At 44.8% G+C, this 16,329-nt stretch overlaps 1 protein-coding gene and 1 pseudogene across 3 annotated transcripts in view; both read right to left on the bottom strand.

The window, feature by feature from the left end:
• Positions 1–6,130: 6,130 nt before the first annotated feature.
• B4GALT4 (beta-1,4-galactosyltransferase 4) overlaps positions 6,131–16,329 on the bottom strand; it is a 26,054-nt gene continuing 15,855 nt past the window's right edge. For 2 of the 3 annotated variants that reach the window (XM_024766572.1, XM_024766666.1), the window contains exons 5-7: positions 12,789–12,911; positions 10,776–10,880; positions 6,131–7,014 (exon numbers count right to left, since the gene is read on the bottom strand). In XM_024766572.1, the coding sequence (XP_024622340.1) occupies positions 6,882–7,014; positions 10,776–10,880; positions 12,789–12,911 (361 nt within the window). In that variant the 3' untranslated portion in view covers positions 6,131–6,881. The remainder of the gene's footprint in view (positions 7,015–10,775; positions 10,881–12,788; positions 12,912–16,329) is intronic. The other variant, XR_003006125.1, reaches the window with a different exon arrangement.
• LOC112414330 (glycine cleavage system H protein, mitochondrial-like) lies at positions 9,855–10,593 on the bottom strand (annotated as a pseudogene).

Genomic DNA, 16,329 nt, shown 5'->3' with positions numbered 1-16,329 from the left:
GCTTTTTCCTCCCCAGATTGTTACTCAGGTTCCTGGCAGGCTGTTCACCCTGAACGTTAGGAAGCCCTCTGCTCATTTTTTTGGGCCCGATAACTTTTTTCCCACATCAGCTGTAATAAGCGGGGACTGCTCCCATTCTAAGCAGCAGACCACGTAGTGTCTGACTACCCATGAGGGAAAGAAGGAATAGTGAGTCATGCGAGTTTGAAAATCGCATCTCCTCTAAAACCCCACCCGCATCCACATGACTGACAAGCCGGGCTGTGGTTGAGGAACTGGAAACTAAGCTGCTTTCTCATTTCTTGTTGTTGTTGTTGTTTTTTATATAAATTTATTTATTTTTGGCTATGTTGGGTCTCTGTTGCTGTGTGCAGGCTTTCTCTGGCTGTGGCGAGCGGGGGCTACTCTTCATTGCAGTGCGCGGGCTTCTCATTGCGGTGGCTTCTCATTGAGGAGCACGGGCTCTAGGCACCTGGGCTTCAGTAGCTGTGGTTTGCCGGCTCAGTAGTTGTGGCTTGCGGGCTCAGTAGTTGTGGCTTGCGGGCTCTAGAGCACAGGCTCAGTAGTTGTGGCACACGGACTCAGTTGCTCCGTGGCATGTGGGATCTTCCCGGACCAGGGCCCGAACACACGTCTCCTGCACCGGCAGGCGGATTCTTAACCACTGCACCACCAGGGAAGTCCCTGCTTTCTCATTTTTATAGAATGAACAACCTCCTTTGTCCTGTGTCATTTCCCTTTCCTGTTTCACCTCACGCAGATCCTTATCATCTCCTATATGTGAGACTGAATCAAAGAAGAAACCCAGAGGAGACTAGTTGTAAGCTACTGAGTTTGCTTTCACATGTGACGTTTTTATCACAAGGCTTGAATGGCCACATCCAACGAGGAGATCCAAAAACATCTTGGGAAAAGGCACATTGCTGAGAAATGTATAGTTCCCAGGCCCTTCTCTAACCCACCCTCCCCCTCACTCCCAATCAACTCCCAAAGCGCACACACACACACACACCTCCTTTGAAAAAGACAGATAGCCAAATCCTGGAGTTAAATGGTGCCATCATGCCCTACTTTCTAGTGGCCTCCACCCTGAGTTCCTCTTGAAAAAAGAGCAGCCCCTGACATCCAGAAGCTAGCCTGGCACTCACAACTAAGCCATGCTATTCTCCTGCTAGACGTAAACAATTCACAGAATACCAGCCTCAGATAAGGTCACGTAAAATGAGGCAAAGTGAGGCCACTTCATAATTCTGTCCAAGCACAAAAACAAGGTCACCGTGCCACCCTCAGAATACCAAACACACCCTTTTTTTTTTTGCTAAAATAAGTGACTGCTACGTGCTCACAATTACAGCTCTATTCTTCCTCTAGTCCTCCCTGTGGGTAAATCAGAACTGTCTTGGCTTTCTGACAACGTCCAATACAGAACACATCCTGCTGGCTTAGAACCTCCCCAAATGACCCACCCCAAACCCAAATGCTCTCATAGACTTTGCCTGACTTCTTTTCCTGAGACACCTCGAGCTTCCCCATGGTGTGTTCTCAAGAGCTTTTTTTTTTTTACATAAGAAGTGGGTTTATTTAGAGAGAAACACACTCCACAGACAGCGTGGGCCGCTTTATTCAATACCATGAAGTTAAGAACATGAGCTTTGGAGTCAAAAACCTGGCTCCAAATCCCAGCTCTGCATGACTTTGGCAAGTCAGCCTCTGGAACCTGCTTCAGGAAGACAGATCTCACTGGGAGGATTCCGTAAGACATGTAGAGAGTGCGTTAGAACAGCTAACAGCCTGTAAGAAATACCAACAGGAAGTTATACCATAAATCTGGTCTGAAGATCTCTGCTTGGCCTGTATTCCCCGGGAACATACCAACTCATATCATGTTACTTCAATTTACTGCAACAAGCTTAATGACCAAATATATTCATCCAAATTCACTGACCCTCAAACAGTAGTTAAGTAATAGCAAAACTCCTATTCAATAGTGGAATAATGTACTAGGGTATGAAGATATAATGGATATATCTCAAGTTCTGTACATTATTTCCAGAATCCTAGCTACAAATGAGATCTCTGCCCTTACTGCCTTCACAAAGAAATCTCATAATCTCCTGACAATGTGATATTCTGAGGGGAAAAAACAAGACACTAGAGTCAAGAGACTTGGGTTCAAATCTTATCTCTTCCTCTTACCAACTTTGCGAAGTTACTGAACTTGAATCTGTTTTTTCTTTGCAGTACTACATACACACTTACAGGAATATTGGAAAGTTAAAATTTAAAAAGCAAGGAAAATTCAAATACAGAGCAAGCATTCAATTAGTGTGCCTCACCCTTCACCAACCTCTCCACCAAGGCCCCAGATCGCTCTCTCTCTCACACACACACACACACACATACACATCACACACTCTCCTCTGTGAATATCTTTGAGAGACTGGTCTGGCCCTCTCAGCAGGTATAAGATGGTCTTCAGTGGACTTAAAACTAATGAAGGTGGCAATAGCTTAAACATTTAAAGTACTAAGGAATAGACTTAAAAAATTTTTTTGGAAAGTGATGGGCAAAAAAGAACCTATGAAATGTTCCTGAATATGCTCCATTTTGTGGGACATACTAATGGCTTTTGAGAGACTATATAAGACTTGGGGAAAGTGGAGGTTTTTAGTCCAGCAGAAAATGTCTTTCCTCTCTCCCAAGAGTCCATTCACAGAGCAGTTGGGGCCCCAGGAGACCCCCAGGGGCTTGAGTGGGAGTGAGGGGGCAAAGGGCAGAAAAACCAGGGAGGGAGTCTGGAAAAAAGTTTAGAGACTAGATGAGAATGGAATGCACCTTTTTTTTTTTAAATTATTTTTGGCTGCGTTGGGTTGCTGTGTGCGGGCTTTCTCTAGTTGCAGTGAGCAGGGGCTACTCCTCGTTGTGGTGCACAGGCTTCTCACTGCGGTGGCTTCTCTTGTTGCTGAGCACGGGCTCTAGGCGCGCGGGCTTCAGCAGTTGTGGCTCGCAGGCTCTAGAGCGCAGGCTCAGTAGTTGTGGTGCACAGGTTTAGTTGCTCCACGGCATGTGGGATCTTCCCGGACCAGGGATCAAACCCGTGTCCCCTACATTGGCAGGCGGATTCTTAACCACTGCACCACCAGGGAAGTCCCTAGAATGAGATGCACTTTCAAGTCCACAAGATACCAAACTTCTCTAGGAGCTAGGACAGGGATGTAGAGTCAGGAAACCTTCCTTAAAGAAAGTGAGAAGCCCAGGGAATTCCCTGGTGGTCCAGTGGTTAGGACTCGGCGCTTCCACTGCTGTAGCCAGGGTTCAATCCCTGGCTGGGGAACTCAGATCCCACAAGCCGCATATTAGGCCAAAAAAAAAGTGAGAGAAGCCCAGATGGAGGCAATATGGTGTAACGGAACCTCCACTTCCTCTTCTACCCTACTTAACTCTAATCAATAAAGTGTGTATAAAATTGTCATAAACCATAAAGCACTATAAAAAGGAGTGGTACTATAAGTGATAAAAAGCCATAAAAACTTTTAAAGTAGGACACTCCTCATGTTAAGTATTTGTGGTGTTCAAACAGATCTCAGCAAGTATAGTAGGCTTATCTACAAAACTCGAAAGCTTGGCCTCTTTGTGGCAAATGACAGCAAAAGACACACAGTGCGGGAAATTGGGAAAGCTCGGTTCCTCTGAGGCCAAACTGCCCAGCAGAGCAAGCAGGCAGCCATATGCCTCCTGCCAGTCAGGGGCTTCGAATGCCGTTGCAGGTACAGTGGCAGAGAAGGAAAATAAAGGTCTTAAAAAACTATTTTCCAGGGTTCCCTGGTGGCGCAGTGGTTGACAGTCCGCCTGCCGATGCAGGGGACGCGGGTTCGTGCCCCGGTCCGGGAAGATCCCGCATGCCGCGGAACGGCTGGGCCCGTGAGCCATGGCCACTGAGCCTGCGCGTCCGGAGCCTGTGCTCTGCAACGGGAGAGGCCACAACAGTGAGAGGCCCGCGTACCGCAAAAAAAAAAACAATCTTCCACCTCCAGAAGTTTCATAGTGAGTCATTTAAATGACATGTACTTTATCTTGGTTGAAAGAATTACCTGAAGAATATCAATAGGCAAAGGACAGTGGTTTTGAACATTTAAAAAAATGCAGATGCCTTGTTAATAGCTGAAAATACATAGGGAGTTCCCACATGGTACTAATTGTATTTTGTTTCCATTGAATGAGAAATTGTTCTCAGTATGGATCCTCAAATTCCTTGCACACACTATTCTCTTCCTTTACCCTCCCCAGCCATGACCAGGGACCCACAGCCTCCAAATTGGAGGCCCCTGGCACAGGCTGTTGGCAATTACAATAGTTCAGTCTGCATTAGATTATAATTAAGAAAATTGGGATCGTTAACAGATACAAACTACTATACATAAAATAGATAAACAAAGATTTACGGTATAACATAGGGAATTATACCCAATGTCTTGTAATAACCTATAATGAACATAAATCTGCAAAAAAACCCTGACTCACTATGCTGTACACCTGAAATTAACACAATATTGTAAATCCACCATACCTCAATTTAAAAATTGGGATGGAAAGCTAGAGGAAGATTCTGCAGAGGAGACAAGAGGGTGGGGGAAAAGTAAGAAAACCATTATTATTTCTTTTCTAAATAAAGAAAAAGCACAGCATTTACTTGTCCCTACTGGGTTAAAGGTAAACCAGGCCAGCCCTAGGTAAACCTGTCACGTCCACAAAATGCACTTTTCTTTCTTCTCCTTCCCCACGTGGGTGGTGACTGCTGTCTTTTTGGAAGCCCCAAATCCTCCTATTCCCTCCCTCTCCCTGTTTGGGAAGGATATTATTTACACTAACTGGCTGGCACGCACTCATGCTGAATTTTAAAAATTAAGTGTCATGTAATAATGATGGATTGAGAAACCCTGGGGCACAGTTGCATAATACACGCTCAAGAACATCCACATCTACATTATTTGTTTCCATTCCCCTAGGCGAACAAAATATTCTTATTTCTGCTCTGAGCCAGTATCCATCCCCGATTACCTTCCTTAGATTATCCTCCCACATTTCCCACCCCTCTCCCAGGAAGCTCAGCAGTACCAAATCAGTGTCACGGCCCCGCCTTCCTTCCAAATCAAAGGCCTCAGGAGCCCTGGCTCCACCCCTTCCTATCCTCTCACCAACTAGGTGTGCCCCTGAGGCAGCCCTGCTGCGCCCATTACTGATCACAATCAAGCACAGGAGGATGAAGAGAACAAAAACACAACGCGGCCCAGGAGCCGAGACTCAGAGGCACCTGCCACAGGCCTGGAGCTGTCTCACAAGGAGGCTGCGCACAGAAGAACAGGATGGAACAACAGAAGGATGAACACGGGAGAGCGGGGGAAGGCTTAGTCTCATCTGTTTTGTTTTTAAGCAGTAGGATTACTGACATGAATACATCTGGAAGCTAGAACCGAGCAGGACCCTACGGGGCCTTCCTGGAAAAGACCCACCCCCATGTCCTCCCCCCTGTCTTGTTTGTAGAGAAACTTTAGCCTCCTAGGCCTTCCCTGAGTTCCAAAGAGTAAATTTAATCAGAGAAGTGAGAAAATGCAGAAAGAAAGGAAAACAGTCAAACAAGACAAAATAATAATAGTTTAGCCATTAGACAAAGTCAAGGACCTTTAGTTCCTTCTCAAGGGCTACGGATAATATTCGGAGCCATAGCCTTTGAGCTGTTTGGCAGACACTGAAACCCCCATCAGGTGGAAGCAGTTAACTGTATGCTGCCCACAAGCAAGTAGACCCCAGACCAGCTGGAACCAGAAGGTTGATGATGTTGACTCCTGGTTACATCACCACCAGCCAATCAGAAGACTGTCCATGAGCTGATCACACATCCCACAACCCCTCTTTCACCCTGTCTTTTAAAACCTTTCCCTGAAAGCCTTCAGGGAGTTTGGGCTTTTAAGCACTAGCTGCCTGGACTCCTTGCTTGGCGCCTGCAATAAACGCTGCGCTTTCCTTCACCACAACCCAGTGTCTGTAGATTGGCTTCACTGCATGTGGGCAAGCGGACCCAAGTTTGGTTTGGTAACAAAACAATAGTAAAAAACCAAGATTGACCACCCAAAGCTTTTTCATATTTTACTACAGAGGTACTTCTGATGTATTATTAGTTAATATGTAATTTGTAAACTGCTACTTCATATCCTACACGTACAAAATCATTTTACAAAAATGTTCTAAAAACTAGTAGATAAAATGTTACTGGAAGGCGTATCTGGGCAGGTGACACCTGCCGCAGGGCAGCAGCCATAGCAACAGTACAACCACCGCAGCTGCTCTCCGCCTGATGCGGTCCTTCTGCCACCTCTTAGGTCCCAAGTTCACGGCATCTTCATTCTTCACCTTTCTCCCCTCTTCTTCGGCCTTCATCTCACCCGGGACCCGCCTCTTCCCAGATGACCATGCAAGATAAATGAGTAACAGAAATATATCTTCAACCCTTTCCTGGTTCTCTGGGACATTCAGCAATCTTATCTCCTGTGGCATTTTTTATCCCAGAAAATATGTGTCACTTCAAACTTAAATAAATCTCCTTCAATCAGAGTTCTCAAATAGCCTTCATGGCATCTGCTGAGTGGTCCTTTTATACTTAGTCCTTCAAGTATCTACATTACAATATTTAACCCTCATGATCAAAACAACTGTTTTACATTCTATATCACCAGGAGTTCTGCTAAGGAAATATGAAAGAGGGAGAATCAGCTCAATAATTGGCTGCAACAAGTTCTTAATGTGTGCTACTAGGGGAAGTCTCTAGGCCAAAATTATTGCAATCAAATACTCAGTTCCTCCAAATGTCAGCAGAAGAGCCAGGGTCATGGGCCAGACCAGAAATCCACTGTGATGTTGACGTATAAAGGATTGTAATCCACAGAGAGTAATTTATAGTCACAACTGCTCAACCCATCTGTTCTCCAGACACGTGACACCTGATGTAAGAGCTTCATCCTAAAGATAAAGAACAAATGTGAAAGGTAAGAATTTAACATCTATTTCCACTGCTTTTTGCCTTGTCACAAAGTTTGGCAAACGCATCTTTGTAAATTATTGCACTTGTTGGGTTTCCTACTGCAAAAGTTTATTTTCTCCATCTAAGGTAACAGATACTAACGATAGCCATGTGTTCACATGGCAAACCCCATGGAAGACCCTGAGGACCAATGATCAGAAGAGTCCTTCATGCAGTGAGCCCCCAGTCTACAGGACAGAAGGATGTACAGTGATACATCTCATCCACTGCTGACAGGTCCTTGGATAAGCTTCAGGGGATCTATGAATACTCCAATGTTGCTGGGAGAACTTTGTGTCTGCAGGCAGGGCGGGGACTCCTAGGAACCTCAAACAAAGTAAAACTGTATGCAGAGGAGGCTGAACGAAGTGGCACCTAACTTCATGAGGGTCACAGAGAAGGTAAATTTGACCAAGGTTTGAAAAAGAAGAAATTCACAGCAGAGAAGATGAGGGAAAGGACACCCAGGAAAAGAGACCACCCTGTGCAAGACACAGAGACATGTCAAAGAGCAGGATGTGTTTGAAGAAGAGGAAGTAATTGTGTGGCCAGAGCTTGAGGATGCAGGGAGAGGGGTGGTGTTGAACTGAATTGGTCTAGGAGCTGAGCACTGAAAAGCATGCATTTCGGTTACAGTAACAATGTGGATGGAGACTAGAAGCATAAAGTTGAGCTAAATAAAGTCAGAGGAAAATAATACAGCATGACTTCATTTATATAAAATTGAAAAGCATGCAAACCTAAACAATCTTTTGTATATGAATACAAACACATGGGAAAATAAGAAAACCAAGACACAGCAAAAATAACTTCAATTATCATCAAAATTCAGGAAAGTATTTCCTCTTGGGGTAGGGGGAAGATGTGGGATAAGGAAGGGCCACACAGGGAAAGGGCGTAAACTGGCTAGAGGACACGACCAGTGGTCATGGTATCAAGAATCTTCAGATTCTTCATACAGTTGATAAGTATTCTTTTGTATCTATTCATTAATTATTATTATTTTAATTTAGAGAGAAAAATGCACCCCTATGAGCAAAGGCTCAAAAGACACATGGAAGATAGAAATAGCTGTTTTGTTAAAGTGGTAAGTTCTAACAAAAGGGCTAAAAGTCTTTTCATATTGTTTTAAAATGTAGACTCTAGCAAAAAGGCTAAAGGCCCTTTAATACAGTTTCAAACATTAGGAAAAAAAAACCCACCAGAACAAAGAAATGTAGATTTTTCAGACATAGCCCCTAAAAGAATTGGTTTATCTGCCAGGATTCCTTGGTGAAAGGGTTAATTCCTGGGGCAGGAGCACAAGATGAGCCTAGAACAGCTAACACACCAGAGCAAAGGGAAAAAAGCTCACAAAACGACTGCAGTTATGTCAAAGGATTCGGGAGCCCACTGGAAAAAGATAACATTTGCCAAAGACAATCTGGGCATCGAAAAGAATATTAACTACATCCAGAAGGCTGTAGGAAGCATCAACTCATCATTTTGAAATAAAAAATCAATGCTGATTCTTTCCCTTTATCCTGCCTTTTCTATAAGAACGGTACCCCAGGGTACTCAGACAGCTGAAGAAGGCACATCATTCTCTGTAGAAAAATCTATCTAATAAATGCAGAAGGACTGACAGAGTATCACAATTCTGCAATCCCTAATTGAATAATGAATTTAGGCAATGATCACCAATGGCTCCTAAAATAATTAGGTGAAGACTAATGGGGACCCTCACAATGACTGCATGAGGCCGACAACACGTGAACCCACAGAACAATCCTGACATCACCAAAACATGACCAGACATCGTGTCCCCTTGCTGGGATACAAAAGGAGATACATGGCACTATAGAGGAAGCGTTCTTGCCCCCAAATAGTACCAGAATCTGTTTAAGCCTCCAGATCGAAGACCTAGCTTATAAGGAAATGCAGAGGCACAAATTAAGTTATAGCACAGGGATGTGACTGGCAAAACCCACAATGTAGGAAATTCCATCAGACAAATGACCTGGTTTGTTCAACAAATAAATTACAAGGGAAAAAAAAAAGGAGGGAAGGGGGAACCTACAGATTAAAAGGGATTTCAGAGAAATCATTCAAATGCAATGTGTGGACCTTGTCTACAATCTGAATCTGAATAAACCAACTGTTTAAAAAAATTTATTAAAGCATTTATGAGATAACTGGGGAAATCTGAACACTGACTGGACCTTTGATGACAATAAGCAAGTATTGATAATTTTATATTAGGTATGATAATAGTATTGCAGTATCTTTTTTCTTAAATTAGGAAGTTGAATATTTTATTAGTAAACCGTTTCTTATTTTCCTGCAAGGCTGTTGCTTTACTGTATAAAAATGGCACCAGCAAACACAGTATATTTTGCAAAATTAAGAGAGTAACGTTCTTCACTGGACACCGTACAACTGACAAACTTTTCTCCACTGCCATTTATTTCCAGTGGCAAGTTCATTGAGTATTTTGACCCAAATCCAGGGATGGCTGTAGGCAAGTTACAATATGATATACGGTTAAGATAATAATGTTATCCTTGAATTACATAATTTTCATAACTAGTTTTACCACAGATAATTTCAGGAATTCTGAGTATTATAACTGGAGACTAGCCTAAAAATCATAGGTGTTGTGAAAAAGTTGCATAGCGTTTATCTGAAGTCATTAGGAAGTTCAGGGGTACTTTCTTCAGGCAGCATCGCTGCAAGTAGTTTCTTTTGCTAAAAGTTGCTTTTTAAAAATCTATCCACCACTAATTTAAGACAACTATGCTAGATTAAGTTGTTTCACACTAGTTTATTTAGGGGTTCCATTTTCACTCCTCAACAGATTTTATGTATTTCTCATATGCTTCTTCACTCATTAGTTCATCTAGTTCTGAAGGGTTACTGAGTGTCATCTTGATCAGCCAACCATCTTCATAACAAGGTCTGTTGACAAATCCTGGATTTTCTGCTAGAGCTTCATTAATTTCAGTTACTTCTCCTGATAGAGGAGAAGAGAGTTCACTAGCAGCTTTCCCACTTTCCAAAGCAACAAATTCCTCGTTTGTTCAATTTTGTCCCAACTTCAGGCAGACTACAGTAAACAACACCACCCAAAGCTTCCTGTGCAAAATTGCTGATTCCCACTGTTCCAACACCGTTTTCTGTTGTTACCCATTCACATTTGTCTGTGAATTTACGACCTGACAGCAGAGCGGGTCTGGTGTGCAGCGCCCGGACGGCGCCTGCCTGCAGTCCCCAGGGCAGCGGTGGGCAGGGTGCGCTGGGCGCAGAGATGGCCCGCACGCTCCGCGCCGCTCGCAGCGTCGTCGTGTTCGCAAGGGTGCAGCGGGTCTCCGCGCAGCACCTCTGCAGTTCTTTTTTTAAGACTTCTTTTAAGAATACTATTGAAATATTTACACAGGAAATGCTGTGATATCTCATTTGCTTCTAAAGAATCCAGTGGGGGAGGAGAAGAAAGTGGGAGAAAGAAGAGAAGCCATGAGTTGTTAACTGTTGAAACTGGGAATGTGGTACATGTACATGTGAATTCAATAGATGTTCCCTCTGCTTTTGGGTCTGTCCGAAAATTACCTCAATAAAAAGCTTTGAACAAAATAAACTGGTTTATCTGATCAAATCTGGCATAGGACTAGTGACAGAAGAGACTACGCAGGTAGCCTGCCAGGCGCGTGGATCCAGGACTTACCGTTCTATATTCACCTCATTGCCTTGGTCTCTCTTGTGGAAGATCATAGTATATTTACCCACTTCAGGCAGTGGCCGGGTTATTTTCATTCTATGAAGCTCAACCCTGGAAAAATAACAGAGGTGTTAAAAAAAAAATTCTATCCCAATTATCTACCACTAGGCACTTAAAAAAGAATCATTTGCAAAAATGTACATATATGTGCACATACACATATCTTGATTATTTAGGTATTAAAAGAAAAAGAATTTTCTTATGTTGGGCCTCAGGCAATAAGTCCATAGAAGAATCACCCTTAACATTTACTACTGAGGTACAAAGAAGATGTGTCAATTTACACTTTGTCATTTTCCAGAAACAACTGAGAAAATACACCTTTAAAAAATCAAGTCTCTTAGGATCCCTAATTTACTTAGTGTTTCCTTCTTTTAACAGGGAAAATAATGACTGTTAAATGTCACAAACCTAGGTTCAAATCTAGACTTTGTTATTTACAACCTTGGTAAGTCAATTCATTATTCCAGGCTTGGGTTTCCCGAACCATAAAATGGCAATGGTGTTACAGAGCTGATCTGACAGCCTCAAATGAGACCGTCCACATGGAACATTCTTTGCAAACTGTAATGTACTATATAAGCTGAAAGAGGGTGGTGCCTGTTGCACAGGTGAGTAAATAAGTATTTAATAAAGAAATTTCAGCAAATGTTTATGCTCAAATCAGTTGGTTTATCCATAGCGTTAGTCAAGAACCACTCTGGAGGCCATGATGTTCTTATCAAATGAAAGCAAAACTTGGGGCTCCCCTTTACCTTGAAACCGAGGAGCAACAGGAAAAAAGAGAGTGAAGATACATCAGTGTAAAATTCTACTAACCGTCCCATCTGGGCAGTGAAATAGATTTGGGGAACATGATGGATACGGTTGACTCCGAGCCCTTGCTATTCCTGCCCTGAAATCTAGCAGGTACCCTCTGTCCACTTCATAAGCCACGGCCACACAGGCTGCTGATGGGCTGAGCTGCCCATCACTACGGCCATTTCTATGCAGCCTTTGGTCAGGGAGATCCGTTCCCTCCTGCCAGAAACATTCCAGAGACTCTCAGCCTAGACCTGGAAATGAGACCAGCATGGAGCCCGGCTTCTTCATGCTGAAGCAATGGAAAAGCAATGGAAAACATCTGGCAGCCACACGTACATTAATTCAGAACGCCAGCTGAGAAATTTTCTTTCTAAGAGGCAACAACAGGAGGAAAGGGGGGTCTCCTAATAGAAAGACCTTGTTACAAGTCTGAAGATACTGGCCCCAGGCTCTTGAATAATTACTTATTTCTGGGAGTTAGGGATACCCATAACTATCTGGCCATGAAACCCAAGTTCAGGGAAGGGGGCTGAGAGGGGAGACCAGGCATATCCCCTTTGAACCCCCCAGAGCAGAAAAGAATCCAAGAGAATCTGAGGGTCATGCCAGCAGCCCCGAGTCAGGCCAGGGAGTCAGGCCAGCAGCTGCTCCCACGGAGTGCGGGGCTGGCTCGTGTATAAGGAGAGGACATCTTGGCCTGCTTCGGGGTGTGCAACTCCTCACAGGCTGCTGACACTCCCTGCTCTGCACGCTGGGAACCACCAGGGTTGCCTGGGGTCTGAGAGAAAGCAGAGGCTTAGAACAGGCCTCTGGCCACTTTCCTCAGGTGGCATTTTGCAAACGCACTGGTCTGGGACTTGCCATTCATGGGTGAGACTCTATCTCAGTAGGTAATACCTGCTGACAAGTCCACAGAGACCTCCACCAACACTCCCGGACCCCGGACACCCATTAGCCAGGACTACACCACCCTCCATCATTTCTGAACTGCCAGTGGCAAAGAGCGATTTGGGCCGCCTTGCTCACCCCCCCCACCCCCTGCCACCCTTCAAGCCCAAGTCGGAGCCTCATGACCTGCTGGCCTGGCCTCCACAGGAACCACACACAACCACTGCTAGCAGAGCCCCGTGAAGGGGACCTGTCTCTGTTGTTCACCTGAGTCTGAGGTCATCGTCTTCGCCTCCCCATCCCCAGTAGTTGTTAGAGAATCCATTCACCTTGAAAAACTGCTCTCGGCTTAGGGCGGTAACACCCCCAAAATACCCACTGTAACGTAACCTGGAGCGAAAGAGAGGAGAGAAATGGTTAGAATGTTAGTGCAAAGTCCTTTTGTTCTCCACAGATGCTTCAGAAGTCTCTGACTGCAGGGCGGGCATTCTAGGAACACTTTGAAGACCATGTACTTCCACCCACCCACTCCTGCTTGACATCCACCTCCCCACGTTCTTGGCCTTCCTTGTCTGGCCTTCTGTCCTCTGTCTAGACAAGCTCTCACATCTGCTCACTAAGCAAGGTGCCGCCCACCTTTTATTGTCAGTGTTTGTGTGCAGAGGTACCTATCAATGTGCGCTATAGCATCAGATCTGGATGAGAGATCTCACCTCGTGTGCCAATCCAATGAACGGCTGTGGCTGCCAAGGGCTCTGGGTTAAGAGCATTCTGAGGCTGCATCCAGGTTCGGCGTGAACGAGTGGCTTTTTTACTTTTACCTTCTTTTAGGGAGTGGGGTGGAGACCAGGAGAGAGCTCCTATACACACATTTTATGCAGACCTCCACTTATATGCATACAAATCTCCGTCTCAGAGTCTGTTTCCTGGAGAACCCAACATACCTTAATAACCCTGAGGTTTCCAGCTTGGGCAACTAGGTAGATGACGGTGCCTCTCACAAAAACATACTCATGGGGGAGTTGTGACAATGAAGAGTGTGCTGATTTTGGCTCTGTGGCACAGGGACACACAGTTACCAGCAGAGGGCAGACACTTAGCCACCTGCAACTGCACCTGCCAGCAACTAGAGGGGCTTTGCCCAAAGGAGGAAAGGCAATAACTAAGGAGGAGGAAGACAACTCCTACCTTACCTATGCAAACCTCCCCCAGACCACAGAAAATGAGGCAGTTTACATGATACATACAATAAAGTAGAAAAACATAAATGACAAACCAGGACGAGAGGAAAACTTCAATCAGATAGAAGATTAGAATAGGAAATATATTAGAACTCTGATCTGCAAATAAGATTCTTTTCAGCTTCTAAAAGAAGGTCATGGATTTGACTCTGAGCTTCTTGCATCCAGATCAAAAGAGGAGAGAGACACATTCAATCACCTGGTTTACATTAGGAAAACTGTCAGTTACTCAAGGAAGACAAAGGCTTCCTGATTTCTAGTTATAAAAGAAATGTCTGGCCAATTACAATAGCAAGTTAAAACAGCAACATTCGTACAGAGGCTGTTTTTAGAGTGAGTGGCATCTGATAAAACCCACGATCATCACACCAAAGTTTTACTCAAGATCAGTTCCCAGCAGGAATGCCCAAGAACTCATTTTCTTATGGTCCAGCTTAATGCAAAGATAAAATCTAGAATCCCAACAAAAGGCCTGTCCTTGATACAATCCTGTGTATCCATACTCCAAAAACAAACAAATGAGAAAACAATCCTGTGTGATTGTAATTTCTCACCACAGATGTCTAGAAAGACTGGGCAATGGGAAGTTATCACCCATGTCAAGGGTCTGAAGTACAGGTATTCTGTGTCGTAGAGAGTGACATCTTAATACCAATGAGTGGGCAGATGGCTAACACGCTTCTGAAAATACCAAGGTACCTGGCCATGGTATGCTGCTTTCTTCAGTGCAGAGGTGGCTCACAGACCAGAAAGCAAAATCTCCAGATAATGATCAAGTTCCCCAAAAGAAAAAGTCCTGGGATTCTCTTCCAGACCCTTCTCCTGCCCTCTGGTCCCACTGCCCCTGGAGCATGGAGGCAGGAGTGGGCATCTGCCCCTCATCTTCTCCCCTCCTGCCTTGCTCCATCCCAGCTGAACTGACCTTTCTCCTGTCATTCCTGGCTGTAACCATGTGTCAGCAGCACTCTAATTCCTTCCACAGGCACTCCAAACTCCTTACCAGACCGAACAACACCTGCCTAACCTGGCCCCTGCCTACCCTCATCTCTAGCGTCTCCTCCCTCCACCATCCCAGACATTCATTCTCCAGCACTAATGAACTACCCGCCTTTCCTCAAAACCTGTGCCATGTTCTCTCTTGCTTCCACATCTTGGAACTCTGCTGGGAAGCTCCCACTGATTCCACAAGATGAAGATGCCACATTTCCTGGACAACACCTTTAAACCCTTCCCTAGGTGTTTCTTAAAGAGAGTGTGCTCTCACCCATTGTGGCTTATTCTAGGTATTTGTTTATATCCCACACTTTACACAGGGACTAGGTTTAAAGTCTGTACCTGAGGCAAAGATCGCCTGCAGTCAGCGTTACTCTTGGAAATCTCTTGAACAGGCCGAAGTGAGAAACCTACACAATAAGAGCAACATGGAAACCAAAAGCAAGGGAGGCATCAAGAGATTCACGGTTTGCAAAAACTTCTTTAGCACTATTCTGTACCCAGTTCTGTACAGATCACTGGGATCTCTGCTTAAGACAGCACTAACCAACAAAACCTTGCTGTCATCTTCAACTTCTCCCTCTCTCCCAGCTCTCACTTCCTCCCAGCAACCAAAGCCTGCTGAGCCAACCTCCCAAAAGACTCCTAACTGATGTTACAGCTCTCCCCTCCATCCTCACCCTCACTCTCCAATCCAGGCTCTCTTCCATGGATGGATCCGACCTGGGATCTTTGAAAGCCTTGGTAGTCGAGGTGTGATTCACAGATCAAACCCTGCTGCCGAAATATCACCTGGGAGCTGGTGAGATACACAGACTCTCACAACGGAATCTGCATTTCAACAGAACCCCCAGATGATTCATATGCACCTTTGAATTCCAGGCTCACTGGCTGAAAATGCAAATCTGATCCTGTCATCCCAGTTGACACGCTATTATAGCGACCAACAGATTACAGCCCGCAGGCCTCATCCGGCTGACCACCTGTTTTTGTATGGTTTGTGAAGTAAAGATGGTTTTTACTTTTCTAAATGACTGAGAAAAAATAAAAAGAAGAATATTTCACACACACACAAAAAGAGATTCATGGTTTGCATCTCAAGCTCACTTCCCAGAGTAGACACTGGTGGAACCTCCCATTTTATTTTATAGTGTTATAGCTCTCTCTCCCTTGGCCTCACCCCCACCCCAAACTCTCCCCCTCATTAGCACGTGCTCCTAGTTGAATTTGCAGAAGTGAAGTGCAAAGCTGACACAGCTCCACTGCAGCTGCCTGTCTCCCCACAGCAGTACACACCAGGGAGTGCTGTGGGGATGGGCACTCGGCCTCATTCAGATTGGTCTCAGGGTCCCTAGTGCAGTAGCACCCCACATGTGAGCACACACGAAGGGCAGGGCTTGGTGGAGGCTGACAGGTAAGTGTGCACATATATAAGTGAACATATAGTTTCCCTCGTGGAGAACTTTCTTGGTCGCTATTTCCCCTCAGTTGTTCTCAAATAGGAACTGGTACAAAATAAGGTTGAAAAGCAGCTATGCCTCTCCGTGTGTGTGTGGTGGAGGGTGGGATGGGGC

This window comes from Neophocaena asiaeorientalis, unplaced genomic scaffold (genome assembly GCF_003031525.2).
Source record: "Neophocaena asiaeorientalis asiaeorientalis breed wild unplaced genomic scaffold, Neophocaena_asiaeorientalis_V1.1 scaffold500, whole genome shotgun sequence".
In the NCBI taxonomy this organism is placed as follows: domain Eukaryota; kingdom Metazoa; phylum Chordata; class Mammalia; order Artiodactyla; family Phocoenidae; genus Neophocaena; species Neophocaena asiaeorientalis.
The sequence above is the reverse complement of the archived record's forward strand: the minus strand, read 5'-3'. Positions and strand labels throughout refer to the sequence as shown.